Here is a 21,322-nt window from a genome sequence, read left to right as displayed (position 1 = left end):
ACACACAGTGAAGCTCAAACATCCAACTGAAGGAACAAGAAGAAAAACACATTTTAGTGGTGAGAGGCTTTATTAGAGTCAAAGTAGCTTAATTTCAAATAATTCAACACTTCATTCTGCTTAACTTTGACCCATTGACCTCGTTCATACACACTTTTTGTGCCAGTGGTAGCAAAACCACAATGCATTAATTAGTGTAAAAAAGGAGATGGCAGGCATCTTGGCTGAGTCAATCAACAGCATCAGACAAAAGTGGACCAGGTACAAAACCTTATCAAATGTTATGGCTTTGAAACTTGTTTATTTTATGTTTAACGTTTTTAGTTTGATATGCTATAAACATTTGACTAATTTAAGCAATAGCAACAAGCTGCAACACTGTTGATCAGGAAGTGCTCGTTTGAGGACGTTGGGGATTTATTATCATTTGTGCAGAGGGAAAATATAAATGTACGGAAATAAATAGTTTTATACATTATACATAATTTATTACATTATTTGTGTTATAGGCTACAGTAAAATAAACCCATTGACGCCATATGAGGACTTTCTTCTCACCAAAAACTACTTCCTGTTCAAAGCAATGCAGTTGTTGTGCTTATCAGGTCCTACTCATCCCAAATATATAGAAGCAATTAAAAATGCATACAAACAAAAGTATGTCATGAGGTTAAAATATGTCTGGAGGGGATCTTTAGCAAGCAGGACTACTAAATAGTTTTATGAATGTGAAATTAGCAACAAAAAAAAAGAAAATAAGATCTATTCGAAAAAGTATGTTTATATATTTTTTCATCAAAATCACCAAAGATAACATATTTAAAAGAAAAACAACAGTGGTGCTGTTTTGTTCAATCGTGTCGATACACTTAATTGTTTTATTTATTTATTCAAACATGTTAAAATCACACAATAAAATATATAGAGAGTGAAATATAACAATATAGAAATGACAGCAACATTTTTTAGATAAAAAACAAAATAATAACCACTAAATGTTTGAAAGGGTGTAGGATGAAGAAAGGAACTTTTTTTAGTTCAAACCCCTTTTTCAAAATCCTGAACCCTTTTTTGCGCTTTAACCATAAAATCAAGTAAAAAAACAAACAAAAAAACATTCAAAACAACACAAGAGAATAAAGAAACAGTGACGAAAACAAACAAACAAAAAAGATGATTACATGCTCTGTCACAGAAAACTACAGGTTGCCATGACGTTACTGTCGCAAAGTTCCGAGTGTCGTGAAGAACTGGCCGCCCACTGAAGATGGCGGCGGAGCTGCATCCGCGGAGCGGAAAGCTGATCGGCCTGTCCAACTCCAACCGAACCGCCCGGCGCAACCAGCCAGTCCAGGAGTTCAACCATGGCCTGGTGCTTAGCAAGGAGCCGCTGAGGGACCGGGATGTCTTCACCGTCCGTATCGACAAGAAGGTAAACAGCAGCGGGCCCGGGGTGAGAGCAGCGGCACCGGAGGGACGGGCCGGGGGTCTCCTCTCTACCCGCAGTCAGGGAGCTGCTCTCTGCCTCTCAGGGCGGCTCTCACGACTTGACAGTCACCATAGTGTTTCCGGAGAGACTTGCATAGACACACGGTCATATATTTATCAGACAGACGGATAAATAACGGGGGCTGCTCCGGTGTTTAACGATCACTGACGGCAACCCGCCCGTGTTGCCTTGGTACCGCCGGTTAGCCTCTGCTAGCTAGCTGGGTTAGCTTCTCTGGTGCTGCAGCCGTGTGTGTTTTTATGCACTGTTACAGGAGATGTTACACTGGGTTTATACATATCGGTCCGTTTGGTGTAGTTTTAAAGGAGTGTGTGACGCTTTGTGGCTGTCTGTCAGGGCTGGTTAATAATACTGCAGTGCACTCAGCAGACTGGGCTATCAAACATCACACTGACACACATTAAACACTCAGAAAAGCTCTGTGCAAGCATTTAAAGACACACAGTGCTTTCTTTCATGAGTGTCATTTATGATATCTGTCTTTGCAATAAAGACTGATCCATTTAACCATCCACATAAATCTTAGTAGATCCAAGCAGAAAGCAACATTCATCTAAATTATATTACACTGCCCTGCTATTGTAATACATGAGGGTGAATATGAGGAATAACTCAGTAATTACTGGTGTACCCTATGCTAATATGAAGTCACTCATTGCAGGGATAAAACATTAACCTTTAGTGATTTCCGGAGGGAAATCCAGGGGAAGAAACACAGGAGGAGTGTAGGTAAGAGTACAGAAACCGAGCCAAGATAGTAAAAATAACTATAAATAAAAGTATAGATAAAATAAACAACTGAGCTGCACTTGATTTCTGTTCACATTAACATATGTGCAGTCTGTCAATGCATAGTCTCAGTCTACAAGTGTATATAAATGTACATATACAAATATGAGTGAATGAGTCCACGCGGGATTCAGCAGTTAATTAGATAGTTAAAGTCACAGTGCAGGTCTTAAAGGTCTCATATGGGGGGTCAAAGCCTTGTTTGTGGAGCCTGACGGCTACCAGCACACAAAGGACTGGTCAGGGCGCCTCTTGGTGTGCTGAGGAAGGATGAGACTGTGGCTTGAATATGCTCCTCGTCTTCGTTAGGTCATCATAGAGGGGTTGGGAGGGGTTGTCCAGGGTAGACCAGCTCCAGCTTCCTCATCCTCCCCTCTGCAACCACCTCCAGATTATCCAGTTAGCTAGCCCTCCTCACCAGTTTTTAAATACTGTTTTTTTCCATCACTTTTAAAAAAAAAAAACTTTTTTCAACTTATACAATCTCTTAACACTACTACTTCTGTTATTAGACTGTTGCTGTTGATCCTTCAGGATCTTGTAGCGTTAGATATTAAAATGTTGGAAGTTGTGTCTTTTTAAATATGAATATTCCTCCTGAATTTCATTTTTTTTATTATGAATTTGTTGTTTTCATGTAAATTTCTCCCTTGTGTTTTTCTGTGTCAGTTTGTGGTTATGTGACACTTGCCTCTAAGTATCATATCAATATCGTGCACGGTGTTTGCACAGTGGCTGTTATCAGCGTTTGGAGAGCTTGTCTGTTGTAATGGCTTCTGCCTCTGCAGTCTGCCGCCCGACCGGGTTCGTCAACATGGCAGCTTTGGAGCCTGTGCCAACGCCAACTGGGCCACACACACACCCTCTGTAAATGACAGTGTGTCCAGGCCAAGACGCAGAGCCAGGTTATTCAGAGAATCTGCCATGTGTGCCAGTAAAGCTTAAAACAACATGTGCTTTAAATGCACCTTCTGTATGTAAATGATTATCTGTCTCTTACGGCGCTCTCAGCTAGATAAGGGCTCTTCATAAACAGACTACACGCTCCGTCGTGACATGCATCGCCTGTCTGGAAATCAATACTTTTCCATCACAGAGCGCCCAGATTGGCATGACTGCCCATCCTGTCTATACTAGCATCCTATAAGCTACAGAGAGGAAGTGGATAATGGGAGCGAAAGAACAAACTGATTTATTGGAAACCAGTTTAACTAGAGAAAGACACTGTCAGAGGTTTAGGGTTTGTTATTTAAGAGTTGGCTTGACTGTGGTTTAAAGGTCAGAAGTGCTCCAGAGGAAGAACATGCATAATTAAGGCTGCAACTACAGATCATTTTCATTATCAATTATAATCTGAATTTGTTGTTTGGTCTAGAAAATGGTTTAAAATATCAATCACTGCTTCATGAAGCTCGACATCAACCTAAACTGTTTTTTTTTTTTTAGTCCCAACCAACAGTCCACAACTCAAAGATATTCAGTTAATTCATAAAAGCCTGAAGAAACATTTACATTTAAGCACCTGGAACCAGAGAAATGTTTTCATTACAAAATGACTCGAAAAGATTAATCGACCATCAAAATCTGCCTAATCGATCACTCGACTATAAAATTATTGTCACATATCGTCCACATTAGTCAGAACCATGATTTAACTTTAAGCTGGAGATGCATTACAGTCTACATTTGGATAATATTAGTCACAACACCAATTTTGTTCCATTATTAGTTTTGATTGATTAGTTTTGTCAATATTTCTCAATAATAATCAATCACAGCAGTCAAATTAAAGTCATAAATAAACTAAAGTAAATACTAGGGCTGGGCAATATATTGATATTATATCGATATTGTGATATTTTATAGATATCGTCTTTGATTTTGAATATCGTGATATGGAATAAGTGTTGTTCTTTTTCATGCTTTTAAAGGCTTAATTAGAGTAAAAATGTAATGTTCTGCCTTTATTCACTTTGTCATTATATCCAAATTACTGATGATTATTTATCAAAAATATCATTGCGTGAATATATTAAAAAATATATATATCAAAATATCGATGTGTTTGATCAAAAATATTGTGATATTTGATTCTGCCCTTATTGCCCAGCCCTAGTAAAAACATTATGATTGACACGTGTGAGTAGCTCATTAATATCTGTATTAGTTGATATCTGTATCAGCCTTTTTACACTAATCTCATATTTAAATGAACTGAAGATGAGTATTTATAGTTAATTATGTAGCAGTTCTGTCAAAGGCAGGCACTTAAATTTGAGTAGGACTGTTTTAAAATATTCATCTTAACTCTTGTTATTTTCTTTATGTTGTATGTGGGGTTTTTTTTAGCACTTTGAGATTCAATGCGAATGAAAAGTGCCGCTCAAACTCAGTGTTTTTTTTTTCTTTCTGTTTTTTCAAATATTTATGTTTTGCTTATTATTGGAGAGAGTTTGTTGCTCCGTCCTCTCCCGGCGAGTCAGACAAACAAAGCTCAGTCTCCCTTTTTAATAAGATAGCAGACACCAGCTGGGGCAGACAGGAAGATACCAACTAGGATTGAACCGGTGAATTTATGATAACATGATACTAAACCCCCCCCCACCCCCAACGCTGTTGTGTTAAGTCTTTGTGTGTTATGATTTGTGCACTTCAGACCCTCCTTTTTTTAATACTTGAAACAACATGTAGTTCATTTTTCGTTGCTTTTAAAAGATGTCCAGTTGTGTGATTGTATCCTGCAGTTTTTTGGTCTTCTGAAGAGAGAGAGAGAGAGCGAGTGAGACACCCACAAGCGGCTGTTACATAAGAGAAGGAGCGAGGGAGAGAAGGAGATGTCTGTCTCTTCCACGCAGCGACCCGGTCAGGCTGAGTTACTACTAAATCTGTTAACCCAGATACTCCGGCTGCCGTAGCACACTGCCTTACATAGCACCTGCCTCAGAGCTGAGGAGGACACCAGAGTAGCAGAGAGGAGAGAGGACGAGAGGAGAAGAGGCAAACGGGACAATTTGTTTTAAAATAATAATTATTAGGATCTGAGAGGATTTGTTTTCCCTGTCATCACGGAGAGGAGCTGCAGACAAAAAAAACAACACATCCCAGGAGTTGGTAGTGCTTGAATGTTATGCTCAAGGTCACTTCATCTGTGTGGACGTGTGCCAACTTGAGCTGAAGTCCCATGGAGAGCAGTAGGAAAAAAAGAAAAAGGGAGAGAGATGGAAGATTGAGCTCAAAAGCTTTGGGATAGCTTTTTTAGCCACGTCACTTCTCTCCTCCACCTCCTCCTCGAGGGGATGAACTGCATCGCTTTCTGCTGGATGGCGTTCTCCGGGGGCGGCAGGCGGAGCGCGGCGAGCCGGGAGATCGCTCCCCAGCGCGGGGATGACGACCACCGCTGGGGTGCCGGGCCTGCGGTGGCGACCGTCCGCACGGCTGAAGCGTTCCCTAGAAAGACGACGAGGAGTCCTCCCCAGCTGCGGCGACTCTGCTCTGTGGCTGACGCTGCAGTTTGTCATCCACACGGGGAGGTGAAACTCGGATGAGAGAGAAAGAGAGAGAGGGAAAACAATGTACCGCCAGGGATCAATAAAGTATCACATTAGTGTGAGCGTGTGTTGAGTTTAGTGTTTCTGGGAGGAAGTGGAGAAGTCGGGGCCGCTCGTTATGCGATCTGCCTCCAATGTCATGAAAAAGTTGGAGGTTTTGCAGCAGGACAGTTGTGTGACGGAGGCTTTAATCATCACAGCTGGGTGACACACAGGCAGCTAAAGGACAAAAATGTGATAATATCCTGCTGATGTCATGGCAACCTGACTTAAAATATATAATATAAAGTGTAGCAATAATATGTGATATATGATAATCTGCATTTGTTCTTAAATTAATCTCTTATCCTGTACCTGACCTAAATATAGAACAGGATTTGCACACAACTACTTTTTTTCTTTGTGTTTCTTTGTTTCTGTTCTTCTTCGTGATATTAACTTCTTAATCTTCTTTCATGCTGCTCGAGACGCGGCTACTGTCAACTCTTTTATTTCTTTCCTGCTCCCGTGTGTGTTCACTCTGTCCTGCTTTTATTGTCAAAGACGCGCTCCCTGAGCTGCGTTCTTCACTGACAGAAAGACTAAAAATAACATGATGGATCACACAACAAGGCACAGCTTTGTTTTCCATCGAAATCTACGGGCCGGTTTTAGCACAGCGCTTCGTCTAGATAACAGACGCTCCCACGTCACAGTTTTTAGATGCTCCCACACGGACTCTTTTTGATCAGAGGAACAGCTGCTAACAACTGTTTGTTACTATTTCCTCTCCCGGGAGTTGTTGTTAGAGTCTCTGAATTTTATATAGTCCTAAAAAAACTCTTTTAATTGACAAATGCAGGACATAAATTCAGATTCTGATACCTTGTGAAGTCCATGATGTGTCATTTCAGACTCAATGCTGAATTTTTGCTAAAAGTATAAATGCTTAAACAGTTGATTGTGTATATTTCAAATGACTTTACCCCCCGTTTCCTCTCAGGTGAACTCGTGGAGCGGCTCCATCGAGATCGGCGTGACGGCACTGGACCCCGCAGCGCTGGACTTCCCCAGCAGTGCCACAGGCCTCAAGGGCGGCTCCTGGATTGTGTCGGGCTGCTCGGTGCTACGTGACGGCCGCTCGGTCCTGGAGGAGTACGGCCGCGACCTCGACCAGCTAGCCGAGGGCGACCGCGTAGGCATTCAGCGCAGCTCCCGCGGGGAGCTCCACCTCTGGGTTAACGGTCAGGACTGCGGTGCAGCCGCCAGCGGCCTGCCGCCCAAACTCTGGGCTGTGGTGGACCTGTACGGCAAGTGCACTCAGGTGACGGTGGTGAGCTGCGAGCCGCCACCGCCCTCCTCAGAGAGAGAGACAATAGAGCGGGACGAGGAGGTAGATGAGGAGGAAGAGGAGGAGGAGGAAGAGGAGGAAGAGGTGGTGGTGTGTGGGGTTCGGGAGGACGCGGGGATCACGGCACTGATGAATGTGGCAGCAATGAATGGAATGATGAATGGAGATGAAGGTAGGGAACATTTTTTATCGGTTCTGTGTTTCTGTCTATATTTTTGGTTTCGGAAGCTGTTTTCACCTGTTTTCACTCGTCTCTCCGTCAGTGCCTGAGCTCAGCTGCAGTCACAGCAGACCAGACAAGTTCCCCAACAACCTGGAGCCCGACACAGGTAAGAGAATCTACCTCAGCCTGTAAGATGATGGACTTTGTGCAACATGACCAGTATTGATAAACCTTCTCCTCTTCCTGTCTCTCCTCAGTTCTAACGGAGCACCAGCTCTTTGACGTGTTCAACAACGCAATAGTATCTTTTTACCGCTCAGAGGACGAAGGCGGAGGGGAGGATGGTGGAGGTGGAGGAGGCACAGGAGGAGGAGGAGGAGGAGGAGGAAGTGCAGGAAATGACTCCTCTTCCAGAAATGACAGAGGGAGCAGCAGCAGTGGAGGAGGCACAATCAGCACAGACAGCGGGACGGGGACGACAGGAGGAGGAGGCGGAGGAGGAGCTAGTAGCGGCGGTGGAGAAAGCGGGAATACTAACAACAGCCCCGCTGGTAACGGAGGCGGGGGGCTCGGCGTGGTGACAGGGGGCATGACCACCAACGACGCGCTGCTGTTCCACGAGAAGTGCGGCACGCTGATCAAACTGAGCAACAACAACAAGACGGCGGAGCGGAGGAGACCGCTGGACGAGTTCAACAACGGCGTGGTGATGACCAACCGGCCGCTCCGACACAACGAGATGTTCGAGGTGATTAAAAATACACAAATCAACCCCGGGACGTTTGTTCACACGTAAATAATGTGACAGCTGACGAGATGTGATGACTAATCTGTAGGCCTGTCACGATAACTACTTTTGTTGGACGATATATTGTCTCAGAAATAATCGCGATAAACGATATTATTGTCATTTGAAGAAGATATAATGATAATATAATACCACAATAATGCAAAGAGAGGGCAGGGGGTTGGGATTGGAGAGTGGGCGCTATGCCTCTGTAAAAACACAGACTGCCATTATAGGTCAGGACTGAATTATTTACCTTTAATTCCATATAAGTGGCACCGCTCGCTTCTGACGTCTCCACTCAGGACGTACACAGTGAGGAATGGAGGTAACTACTCACTTAGCCAATGTGACATTAATAGCCTCTTAACTGCTAATGTGAAGTATGGCAATATTGAGGTGTAAAAAAAAGATCAAGTTCATGTCCGTGTATCATACGATATGTCCATATATAGACACGATGATAATTACGTTATCGACTTATCGTACAATAACGTAATTATTGTGACAGGTCTACTCATCTGCACTGTCGCTGATGGTTGAGCCTATTCAACAGAATTAAATATGACAACATTTCCGACTAAGTATGATACCTTCATTTCAATATTTTGACAAAATATTTTGGATGAATCCGAAGAATTTTTAGCTTTTTTTTCAATGATAAATTACTTACTGAATAATCAATTTATATCATTTTTGTCGAATCCTTTTTCTATGTACCATCTTATTGATTAATCAACTTTAAATATTTGAGAAAAATGATTAGTAATGGCCAAGCAGGTAAAGGCTTAGAAAGTTAAAATGTTTTATGAAATCAAATACAGTACCAGTCAAAAGTTTGGACACACTTTCTCATTAAAGCAAATGGGAAGGTGTGTCCAAACTTTTGACTTGTACTGTATGTATCTCTTAACTGTATTCCAGCATGTAAAAGATGACATTTAAGCTTCAGTATCATAATAAAATACCAAAAAATAACTAGATAGTATTATATTGATATCTTGTTTCCCAGCTGTTATATCCAACAAAGCTTCAAATGTACACACTTATTTACAAGAATTGAATTGAAGGTAAAAAATAGAAAAACATGATAAAGTTAGCTTCTTCTGTATTTTCAGATCCGTATTGATAAGCTAGTGGACAAGTGGTCAGGCTCCATAGAGATCGGTGTGACCACACATAACCCCAACAACCTGGACTATCCTGCAACTATGACCAATCTGCGCTCAGGTAACACACACACACACACACACACACACACACACACACACACACACACACACACACACACACACATACATACATACATACATACATGCTTAAAAACTGTATTAAACAAAAGAAAAAGTGCTCATAGTGAAATGAATATGATGTTTTGTTTTATTAGGTACAATCATGATGAGTGGCTGTGGGATATTAACCAATGGGAAAGGAACCCGAAGGGAATACTGCGAATTTAGCCTTGATGAACTCCAGGTCCGTGACCACACTCATAAACATGAATCATTCTGTCACCTACTGTGCCAGTAAATGTGTCATCATGTTCTCCATCATCTACAATCATCCTTTTTTCTTTTTTTTTTTATAGGAAGGAGATCACATAGGGTTGATGCGCAAAGCCAGTGGAGCTCTGCATTTCTACATCAATGGCATCGACCAAGGTGAGACACATCGAGGGCCGACATCAGTGGGAGGATGTAGTAACTGCATCGTAGTGAATGCATACAGCTACACCAGGAAATCCCTCCTCTGCTCTTAATGTCATCATTCTTTGCACATATTTGTTTTTAGTCTTTTAGAATACTGCTTTTAATTTGATTATTATGAACTATTTCATACATATCATCAATACTTTGAAACACAAAAAGGACACAAGAAGTCTGGTAATTAAGACTAGAGGATGTGTGATTCAAGTATTTCTGTTTCCAGCTGTTAACCTCTTCCTGTCCTCTCCAGGTGTTGCAGCAGCCCAGACCCCCGCCGTTGTCTACGGGGTGGTTGACCTCTACGGTATGGCCGTCAAAGTCACCATAGTCCACAACCACAACCATAGTGACCGCCTCAGACGCAACAATGCCATCATGAGGGCTCTGTCGCCCGACGTTGGTCGGCCCAGGCCCTCTCTCTCCCTCACTCCAGACTCTGAGGGGCCTGATAGACTGCTCTTCCACCACAATTGTGGCCAGAAGGCCGCCATCATCAGTGACGGCAGGACGGCGCTGCGGCCACAGTGAGTCCAGATCCTCTGTGCTGGGTTACGTTGTGCTAGTCTTTGCCCTGAATTCATTAAAGGTGCTCCTTCTGCTGGTACTCAGCCAGGGGCAAAAGTATTGGACTGTTTGACCTGATGTTGACACTAGATGAAAAGTCAGGGGATCACCGAAGTAATTATATTCAACTTACGTTTTATTAGATATATAATAAAAACAAAAGGTATGTAATTTGAAGGCAATCACCCTCTGGCATAGCTAATAAACACTGTTTGTTGCAATGAAATTAATACTCAGCTTTAGCATTATGAGGTATAGATTAGTATGTTATCTTAATGTTGATGTCAGTGTAAAAAATAACAGTGATGAATAGGCAGCATTTTATTCACACCACACTGATGTACTCAATGTATCTCCCACAGTGCGACCGATGACTTCAACCACGGTGTGGTCCTGAGCAGCAGGCCACTGCGCTCCAACGAGGTGTTCCAGGTTCGTATTGACAAGATGGTGGACAAATGGGCAGGTTCCATCGAAATCGGTGTCACGACGCACAACCCCGCCTACCTACAGCTGCCCTCCACCATGACTAACTTGCGCTCAGGTAAAAAAAAACAAAAAAAACTGAATTTTGTATGTAAATGTAGGTACAGTTTGACCTACTAAGCTTTATTTCAGTTGTAACATCCCTCACAAACAAGAAAATAAAGTAATGTTTTCTGTGTTATGTTTTCCAGGGACGTGGATGATGACGGGGAACGGTGTGATGCACAATGGAACAACGATACTGGATGAGTACGGACACAACTTGGACCGACTCAAAGTGAGTGAAATTAGTTTTTATTGCTCTGTTATTGCTTTGTGGCTTCTACCCATCATCCTCTTACCTTCGATGGTCTCTTTCCGTCCTGCAGGCAGGTGACACAGTAGGCGTAGTGCGGAAAGAAGATGGCAGTCTCCACTTCTTTGTAAACGGTGTGGCTCAGGGCCCGGCGGCCTGGAACGTCCCCCCCAGCGTCTACGCCGTGGTCGACCTCTATGGTCAGGCTGCTCAGGCCACCATCATGGATGACATGGGTGAGAGAGAGAGGCAGAATAAAGGTTCTATTTTTAGTTTTAACTTTAGAGGAAAAGATGGGACACTAATTATTTCCCCTCTTCTGCCTCTCCTCCAATTAGTTGACCTCCCCCCTCTCCCAGAGGACAGCTCAGAGGGCCCCACAGCCATGTCCCCCGGCAGCCCCTGCTCCATAGCCGGCATCTGCACGACCACCGACCTGCGTTTTCACCAGCTTCACGGCACCAACGCCGTCATCACCAACGGGGGGCGCACCGCTCTGCGTCAGAACTGCCGCAGCGAGTTCAATGACGCTATAGTCATTTCCAACAGGTGACGAATTAAATGACAAACAACTTTTAGCAACAAACAACATTTCCTTTCGTGGGTCATAAAACGTAACAACAGGCACGTTAACTGTGGCTGGAGACAGTATATCTGTAGGCGCACCCTTGTCTTGAGTTGTGTCGCTAGTAAAGTTTGTTGAAAGTGTTTAAAGCTTTTAATCATCCAAAGTGTGACTTGAGACATGTTTAGAGGACTAAAATGAGTATTGAGGATACAAATGGGGCATGTTTTTATTTTTATCAGTATTGTGGTCATCAGACATGGATATTGAAATGTGACCTCCTTGTTGCAGGTGCCTTCGAGATGGAGAGCTGTTTGAAATCATTATCCAGAAGATGGTGGACCGCTGGTCGGGTTCAATAGAAGCAGGTGAGACGTCTCTATTGTGTCCACTTGGAATAAAAACATTATCCAAATGATGAGGTTTTGTTAGCAAGCTTTGTTACCAAACATTTATCTATTTGTATTGTATGTGTTATCACTACTGATGTACTCATTCCCTCTCTTTGTGTTCAGGAGTGACGGCCATCAGGCCAGAGGAGCTCGAGTTTCCCAACACGATGACTGATATTGACTACGATACTTGGATGCTCAGGTAGTGAACTATTTAAAGACGAAGCTGTTTGTATAGTTTTATTTTTAAAAACTCTAAACCTATTACAGACAAAATCTTTAAGTGTATCTGTTAATGGACTTTGGAGGGGCAGGATCAAAGTTTGCACCTTTTTGAGAAATCCTTTTTTTTTTTCTCAGTGGGACAGCCATCATGCAGGATGGCAACACAATGCGCAATAACTACGGCTGTGACCTGGACTCTCTGACAACGGGCTCACGAATTGGCATGATGCGCTCAGCTACTGGCGACCTCCACTATTACATCAACGGCGTGGATCAAGGTGTCGCCTGTTCCGGTCTTCCACCAGGTAAAGAAAAGTAACTTCTAGTCAGAAGGTTTGACTGTAACCACACAGCTGTTGAAATACGACTATCTTGAGTTAGGAGTCTGTGATAAATGTGTCTTTGTGTCTCTCTCTTTCGGTCAGAAGTGTTTGCTGTGATCGACCTGTATGGTCAGTGCGTTCAGGTGTCCATCACCAGCTCCTCAGGCCCGCTGGACAACAGCCTGTGTACCAGCAACATCACTGAGAAGAGCTTCCCCATCCACTCACCAGGTACACATCATGGTCCGTACACAGGTCAGCTCTAGAAAGCGCAGAAAACCATACAGTCAAATCATTTTCACATCCAGAAGTTTAAAGATTGCATGAAAAGTCTTTAAAATAACTTAAAGGTAGAGTCTGGAATTCTGGAGAAAGATTGTTCAACATACTTTTTGTCAAATTCAGTGAATATCTACTCCCGGCCCGCCAGCTGTCTATTCCGTGTGCGCTGTAAAATAATCAGGTGTTCATACACTGCGCCGGCTCTATAAATGTGCATGTAAACAGAGAGGCTCAGAGCGAGACATACAACACTACTCCGGCCAATCAGCAGCAGGGAGCATTCATTCTCGAGCACAAGACGAGAGGAAACCATCAGAGCAGCTGTCTGTGTCAGGACATGACTCCTGTCTCCAGCATCTGTTGATTGGTAGGGGAGGGCTGGTGAAGTGAAGAAGGAGAAAGGCCAATTCACACTGAAAGTTTTTCTCATGGTACAGATACGCTTCCATTTGATTAATTTTATCAATCCACACTGAATCAGAGACAGTCTCACTAAGACCCCCTGTGTTTTTTATGTTCTGAGTCTTTTTCTTTCACACTTAGTGAAGCATAATTATAACAGGCAGCCGTTTAAATGACACAAATATCACGCTGTTAATGTGTTATGAACTTATTAACCACATTAATTAATCAATAAATACAAACACTGTTGATTTCTTCCAGTGCATAGATTGACTATGAGAGCGTCTGAAGGACTTAAAATGAATAAATTAAATGGAAAATTGAATGGTAAAGTAAATTAATAGGATAATTTATACAAAGGTAAATAAATACAGAAGCTTATTAATTAATTCGTTTATTGAGACATCAATGTCTTTATTTATTTTTTTATTTTGGCAGTTTCAGTCCTCCATACAGCTGACGCATCACTATGGATTCTGCCGTGTTTCTCTGGTCGTTGTCTTGGAAATGTTTTGTCAGTAATTGGCCATGAATTTGGGAGGCGGAGCTTCTTAAGGAGCATGAAGGGAGGGGTGTATTTGTTTGGGTGTTTAGTTCAAATATCAACAATCTTTCTCCAGAATGACTGAGCCTACCTTTAATGTAGTTTCTGAAATAAAAATTCATATAAATTGATATAAATGTGTCTTAAAGAATAAATGTCTTAAAGGTAAAAAGGAGAAGAAAAAACAAGTAAAAAAACATAAAATGTCACGAATAGATTGCCTTTAAATTCCCCTCTCTATATTTCTTCTTTTTATTTATGTGTGTAGTAGCAGGTGTTGCCCATCGGCTCCACAGTAAACATGGTAAGAACGTGGTGCTGCTGGGTGAGGGCTGCCAGGCTGTCAGAGTTGGAGGTTATGCTCACGGAATCATGTTCAGTGCTAAAGAGCTGAAAGTGGACGAGATGTTTGAGGTGAGAGATGATTTTTTTTTTTTTTTTTTTTAAATAATGTGGCTCAATAAACTCTTTAAATGTTCTTTAATACAGTTTTATTTATGCTTCTACCCACTAGCATTTTCTTGTTTCTCTCTCCTGATTATTTTTCCTCCGTGTGCCTCCCTGCAGGTGAGGATTGATGAAGTGGATGAGCAGTGGTGCGGTTCGCTGCATATCGGTCTAACCACACTTGCACCTCCGGAGCTGCCGTCCTGCCCGCTGTCAGGCCTCTCCCCCTCCCTCCCGCAGCTTCGCACCAAGGTCACCTGGCTGCTCTGCGGTTCCGAGGTCCGTCGCAACGGTGTGCTGCAGCGCCAGAACTACGGCTGCTCACTGGACCGGCTGACGGTGAGCTGCTGCATTCCCTGCTCTCAGAGCTGCAGACTGAGCTTCGAAAGAGACACACATCACCCGAATTCTGGCAGCTTTTCATGGATACTTGTTAGATTTTAAATCAATTAAAGATGTTATAGAGTGTTTTAAGCACAGGTGTGTGGCAGCAGCAGAGTCTCTGTAAATGAATACACACACTTTTATTTTGTATGAGTCTATACCTGCATAGTAAGCATTTTAATGTCAGTATCTGTGAACTCAATCTTCCTTTTTGCCAAAATGAAATAGATTAAACATTTAAATTAACAACTTTAAAATGTTATTAATGTTATGAGATACACATGAAAGATTCTCAATGAACTGAACAAAGCCACTTCTTCTATATAGTTTATTGTAGTTTATTACACAGCATACAAGTATAATTATAGTTTATTTTTAAGCAGAAAATCAATACAGAGTTGTAGTACTCACCTTTTTTACAGTCTCAGTATTAAATAAGTGTTGTGTTCTCCTTTAAGGCAGAAATGTTTTTGAATTTTAAATGATGTGATAAATCGTCAACATGGATATTTGCTCTTTCTAATCTCTGAACACCACACAAACGTTAAGACTGTGCTTATTTTTTAGGTTGGGAACCGTGTAGGTGTAAAGAGGCTCAGCGACGACACCATGCACATTTTTATTGACGGAGAAGATATGGGACCTGCTGCTACTGCAGTCGCCAAGGTACACACTCCTCTCTATCTGACTCTCTCTCACACACACACATACACACATAATACACAAAAACACGCCTTCATACTTATAATTAACACCTCTCTCTCTCTTTTGCTCCTCCTTGCAGAATGTGTATGCAGTTTTGGACCTGTATGGGCGGATAACAGCGGTGTCCATCGTCAGCTCCTCCATGATGGAGGACATGGAGAGCGTCAAGGCGCCCTCTCTCTCCTCAGACAGCTGCAGCGAAGGAGAGGAGGACAGCACTCCTGTCAGAGAGGTAGGAGCACAGGATGTTTAAAAAGCCTTTCTCTCTCTTTTAATCAACAGGGAGTTTTTTTTTCTGAATTTTTCCGAGAAACTCTTCACATTCATGTCGCCTCTTGCTGCTTCCAGGTGGAGAGCGAGCCATGTGCGCTGGTGCCCACCGTCATGGCGTTCCTGGAAAACCACGGCAAGAACATCCAGCTGTCCAACCAGAACCTGACAGCAGCCAGAGTGTCGAGCTACAACCAGGGTCTGCTGGTCACCGCCCTGCCGCTCGCTCGCCAGCAGCTGTTCCAGGTAATACACTGCACGGTTTGGTACTACAGCTGGCTACATTAGCTGCATTTTAACTGCGTTCTTTAGAATTAAAAAATAATAACAATAATAAAGTACGAAGAAGTTTGTTTTCTTTTCATCTTCTTAATGTAAATTAACCTTAACCAAGAAAATAAAACAACTTAAGGATATTTTAGGGTTGCATCTGTGATCAGCCTGTCTTTGGTCACCAGTTTCAGATCGACCGTCTGAACCCGTCATGGACGTCGTCACTGTCGTTAGGGGTGATCGGTCATTCCCCCGACCGCCTCAACTTCCCCTCCACAGCGTGCTGTCTGAAACGCTCCGCCTGGCTGCTGCAGAGGGACTCCATCTTCCACAACTCCTTAAAGGTATCTTATTTCTTATTTTTCCTCATTTTTAATTGTTCCACCTTAAATCCTCCAAACTCTCCTTTTTTTGACTCTCCTTTTTTTATTCCTGTTCAATCAACTGTTTTCTTTCTCCTTTCCTGTCCTCCTCAGATATGTGAGAACTATGGTCCTAACCTGGACACTTGTCCCGAGGGGACGGTGTTGGGTCTGCTGGTGGACGCCAACAGTTGTCTCCATCTCTATGTCAACGGCATGGACCAGGGAGTAGCGGCGCAGGACATCCCTTCACCCTGTTACCCCTTCATTGACCTCTACGGCCAGTGTGAACAGGTCCGCACACACACACTCCAACACAAGATCATGCTAATACATGCAAAATTTAAGAATACAGACGTTAAACTCTTATTCTTTGTAATTAAATTCTTAATTACTACTGTGGAGGTACTATTGCTTGTTTGGTGCATGTTTCAACTGAAATTATTTACCTTATCATGAAAATAGTCATTAAATAGAAATGAGCTTAAACCTAAACTAAATTTAATTAAACCAAATCTAAAACCCAGGATGATACACTAATAAATGTTGTGTCATCATGGCAGGTTACTATAGTAACCAATAATGTACCAGCTGTGGGTGGAGAGAGTGGTGAGACCCGCTGTCAGGGCGACATGGAAAAGGCGGACATGGTTGACGGTAAGAAGCCGACTGTTTATCTTTGTGTTTATTTTCATCCTTTTATATATAGTCTGTGCTAGTTTTTTTTAAAGTTTGGTCTGACGTTGTCGCTGTTTTAACATGCAGGAATCAAAGAGAGTGTGTGCTGGACGCCGCCTCCAGAGGTCAACCCCAACAAGACCTGCGAGTACCAGGCGCTGTGCTCCCGTTTCAAGGACCTGCTCACATTACCTGGTGAGTTTGACTCCAGCCTGTCAGACACTATCTCGCTCAGATTTAAAAATCATGCAGCAAACACTGATCCCCATCTTCTCTGTCGTTCATCAGATGGTTACTTCAACGAAGACGCGAAGTACAACCTGTGTTACTGCGAGTCCTGCCACAAGCTGCGGGGCGACGAGGCTTATTACAAGAGAGGAGAGCCGCCTCGTGACTACGCCCTGCCCTTCGGATGGTGCCGCTTCGCCCTCAGGTGAGACGACGACATCATTTCTCAATCTCTCTTTTAATCTGTGATCAACATCCGAACAGCCTACGTTCATTTACACACGTTTATGTGTGCATGTCTGTGCAGGATCAAGTCCCACTGTGAGGTTTCTAATGCACTGAAGAAGTGGCACATTGCGTACCACGGCACTAGTGTAGGAGCCCTGCGACGTGCCCTGGACCACAGCCAGCTGCTGCCTGGTAGGAAGATTAACGATTCCTTTTTATAAACATGTTCACTGTGTCTCTCTGGAAACATGAGACGGCTGATAATGTAAGAGCAAAACTGTGCAGATTGTCAACCGCTGAGGTGCAGGGATGTTTTTAATTTAGTCTCTCAGAAACCTTCGACATCCTGAAGCTGTTTGGAAACCTAAAATTTGACGTAGTTTAAGACAGATCTGACTTTTCTGTCAGAAGTGGTGGTGATTTCATTACATGACAGAGCAATATTTCTATCCTTATTAAAACAAACAAAAAAACTGAAGTTATGCTTTAAACTTGCAGAAGGCTACAGTGTGAGACTCTTAAACACATTCCAGCAAACAAAAATGCACTGAAGTTCATTCTGCTGTAAGACAAGAGCATCTGCTAAATACATGAAACTGTAATTATTTGTACAATTTGTCGTTGCAGGGACGTCGTCCATCTTCTCCGTATCTCCGGTGAAGGCAGAGGGGCCTAACGGTTACAGTGAGCCAGAGGAGAACAGCGCCCCCGGCAGGGAGGTTCCCAGAGTGCGGCTCTCCCCCACCATGCGCTACTCCGGCTTGGAGATCTTTGCCCCCAAAGTGCAGTAAGTCCAGCTGACTCACAAAGTCACTGAGGCATGAGGCACATTTGCATATAAAAGGGTTTTAATTAGGGTGCAAAAAGTTGTGAAAAAGAGGCGGCTGATGGAAACTGATTTTTTCTTTTTTTACACACCTTGACCCTGGAGGTCAGGGGCTCATTTATTAAAAACACAAGTTCCTTCCGAGCTGAGAAGCTGCAATGAAAATCAACAATGTATTAGAGTTTCTGGTCCTGTTTTCTTGTCATTTTGATAAATCCAAAATCTAAGACGATATCTAGCCTCATATCACAACATTGATCAAATATTGATATATTTCCCAGCCCTATTACCAAGTAATGCCTCACCTACCTGTGGAGAACATTTTTAAAAGACAGTACAAGCGGTTTTCAATGCTGGACAATAAGTCATGTAAACAAATGCTGAAACATTTATTTAGTTAATTGAAAAGACAACTGACAGAAATAATTTATTACAATTTGGATAATTGGATTTTTAAGATGTTTTTCACAATTTTTGGCATTTAAGAGACAAATAATTGGTCATTTAAAAAAAAAAAAAGACTAATTATTCAAATGTTATTTTTAATATCACTGCCAAACATTTTCCAAATCATATTAGTAATTTATAGATTGATGCCTCATAATTTACAGCACTTACTGATAAGTCTCCCGGTCTTCATGCAGATTTCGGGACCCCCGCTCTCACCGATGCCACCAGGCCCAGGTGGGATTCCAGGTGTGCGTGCGTCCGGGCTCCTACAAAGTGGGACCGCAGACGCTCGGCAACAGCGAGCCCCTCGACCCTCGCTTCAGCAACTCAGAGATCGAGTGGATCACGAAAGAGCAGGGCGGCACGCTCCTCTACGGACTGCTCATCCGGGTCGAGTGAAAGGAGCGACAAAAGAGGCAATCGGGTGGAAGTGAGGAGGGTCCCGGGTACGAGCACCCTGTGGCACTCCTCGTACTTTTACTAAACTTGACAACCAAATCCAACCCCTGCCTTTGAGCAAGAGACTCTGGAATCCAGCTGTTCCTACTGTGGATTGTTGACAATTCAGCATTTCAGATTTTGTTTATTTTGTTGGTTTTGGTTGTGTGCTCTTGGACTCTTTTAATGGGCGGGGGCTACGGCGGTTTCAAAGAAGAACAGACACTGCCTGCACTTTATGTTTCGGACACTCGTGGGCGATTTTTAAACTAACTTCTCATCGACACGACACGTTTGTTCATTTGCTGCAATTCAATTTTTTTCCACCTTTTTTTTTTTTTTTCTTCTTCCCAACATCTCATTTTCTTCCACACTCACAAACCGCTTTTTTTTCCTGAAGCTTTTGGCACTTGTTTTAACACTAAGCACCTCAGCTTTTTATTTTGGGAGGAGCTGTCCCCTGCCAATCTGCACGTTAATGAACTGTCATTTAAAAAAGACTGAACTGTGGGTCAGAAAAAAAGAAAAAAAAAGAGAAATCTGTGATAAAAGAGTGACAATGTTTTCACAAAAATACAAAAGACAGAAAAGACACTTGAATCTTCGAATGAATCCAAGAGTGTCTTGTGATTGTGACTTCTTTAAAAGGGGGGGAGGGGGACATTTTAAAACTGGAGGAAGAGAAATGTTTACACATGTACCATTGTATGTTGCTGTCCTCTCTGCGTCTCCACGTTATCAGTCCGGCTTCTTTATCAGTCCTGTTTGTGTGTCTGTTTCGGCCCGGCTCATTTCTGACTCCTCTTATCAATGAGAAACATTCACAGAAAGTTTAAAAGTGTCGTGAAAACTGGAAAGTTTGACAGAAAAATGGGACTTACAACAAAACCTCCTGCACCTTTTGAAAAGCTAAAAATTGAGATACTGAAAAACAAACGATGAACCAGCTGATAGCTTGTGTGTGTTACAACCGAAATGAGATATTTAAAATATGTATAGTTACTTCTAGACTCGGCGCGTTGTGATACACCAACTGTTGCTGGCTCGAGCACAAAGATTTAGAAGAGTACTTTGACATTTTTGGGGATAAGCTTGTTCGCTTTTTTGCTGGGAGATAATAAGATTAACACAGCTCCTTTGATAACCTAAATATGAAGTTGCAGCCAAGACATAAGCTAGTCCGGCACATAACCTCAGTAAAACGATGAATCGTCGTTTTCACACACTTAACGTAACTCTCCGCCAGAAAAAGGATTAAGCGTATATCTCCAAAATGTCTGATGTTTTACTTTTAAGTGTTTTACATGGACTGAAGCCAAAAGTTTCAAGTGGTTTTCCACATCACTCCCGCTGTTTCGCTTCCCCCACATCGTTTACACTCGCACACACCTCCGCTCTCCGATCCATCCATTCGTCACGTCTGACTGTGTTTACCTGGCAGGGCCTCCAGAGCCAACACTGAGGAGTCATCTGCGTCACCACGCTGGTGTTTACATGTGAATGTTATTAATTAGGGCTCTGCAGTTTTCTAATTTAGACATTATTGATTTTCATTTGTCCAAAAAAAAAAGTTTATACAAGGGTTTTATTTCATCCAAAAACATCCACCATAATGATTGATTGTATGTGAACAGCTTTCCAAAGTTTTATTTTTTTTTTGGTGATCGTTCTCAATCCTGTTGCCAATTTGACAAACCTGCTAAAAATCATGAAACCCCAACATTTTTTTCAAGGCACAGTTTTGATGAGTCAAACTCAAATTTACAATTTTAAAAAAAAAGAAGAAAAAAAGCTCAGTCACCTTCAACGAGCAGCTGTGATCTGTCTGAAGAAAGATCTGTGGGGTTTGGCAAAGGAAAAACTTCCAATCAAAAATGTGAAAAATATTATTATATGGGTTATTTATGGCCCAGTGCTGCTTTGTACAATTTAATTTGTATTGTTTTCTCTTTTTTTGTTTTCTGTATGTTGCATTGTACAGGCTGTTACATAACAAATCATATCTTCCTGATTTATAAAAAATAAAAATAAACTGAGAGACAGTATGCACAGAAGGATGGTTAAACTGTGTGTGTTTTTTGGGGGTGGGGGGTAAACAACAATAAAATGCCATGAAGAAAAG

At 42.4% G+C, this 21,322-nt stretch overlaps 1 protein-coding gene across 3 annotated transcripts; it reads left to right on the top strand.

Moving 5' to 3' along the window:
- Nucleotides 1-1,255: 1,255 nt before the first annotated feature.
- neurl4 (neuralized E3 ubiquitin protein ligase 4) lies at nt 1,256-21,312 on the top strand. 3 transcript variants are annotated; one of them, XM_062445083.1, is made up of 29 exons: nt 1,268-1,432; nt 6,830-7,349; nt 7,441-7,506; nt 7,598-8,088; nt 9,246-9,357; nt 9,515-9,603; nt 9,716-9,788; nt 10,084-10,357; nt 10,760-10,941; nt 11,075-11,160; nt 11,252-11,414; nt 11,517-11,727; nt 12,035-12,111; nt 12,259-12,337; nt 12,496-12,665; nt 12,786-12,914; nt 14,180-14,325; nt 14,479-14,697; nt 15,310-15,408; nt 15,527-15,679; nt 15,796-15,963; nt 16,176-16,334; nt 16,467-16,646; nt 16,916-17,009; nt 17,118-17,225; nt 17,319-17,463; nt 17,566-17,678; nt 18,114-18,273; nt 18,957-21,312. In XM_062445083.1, the coding sequence occupies exons 1-29, from the start codon at nt 1,268-1,270 to the stop codon at nt 19,159-19,161; spliced, it is 4,836 nt and encodes a 1,611-aa protein (XP_062301067.1). In that variant the 3' UTR covers nt 19,162-21,312. The 3 variants fall into 3 exon arrangements, with proteins under 3 accessions (XP_062301068.1, XP_062301067.1, XP_062301066.1); XM_062445082.1 differs by having other exon boundaries at nt 12,786-12,938; XM_062445084.1 differs by having other exon boundaries at nt 1,256-1,432; nt 16,176-16,646.
- The last annotated feature ends 10 nt before the right edge of the window (nt 21,313-21,322 follow it).

This window comes from Scomber scombrus, chromosome 23, assembly GCF_963691925.1.
Source record: "Scomber scombrus chromosome 23, fScoSco1.1, whole genome shotgun sequence".
Classification (NCBI taxonomy): domain Eukaryota; kingdom Metazoa; phylum Chordata; class Actinopteri; order Scombriformes; family Scombridae; genus Scomber; species Scomber scombrus.
Note: the sequence above shows the minus strand (reverse complement) of the source record. Positions and strands in the feature narration are given on the sequence as shown.

Bases quoted from the DNA above. Each gene is read 5' to 3' on its own strand.
- neurl4 (XM_062445084.1), top strand. From the start codon at position 1,268: ATGGCGGCGGAGCTGCATCCGCGGAGCGGAAAGCTGATCGGCCTGTCC. The intron at 12,666-12,785 runs GTAAAGAAAAGT...TCTTTCGGTCAG, and splicing joins CTGTTCCGGTCTTCCACCAG to AAGTGTTTGCTGTGATCGAC. The intron at 14,698-15,309 runs GTGAGCTGCTGC...CTTATTTTTTAG, and splicing joins GCTCACTGGACCGGCTGACG to GTTGGGAACCGTGTAGGTGT.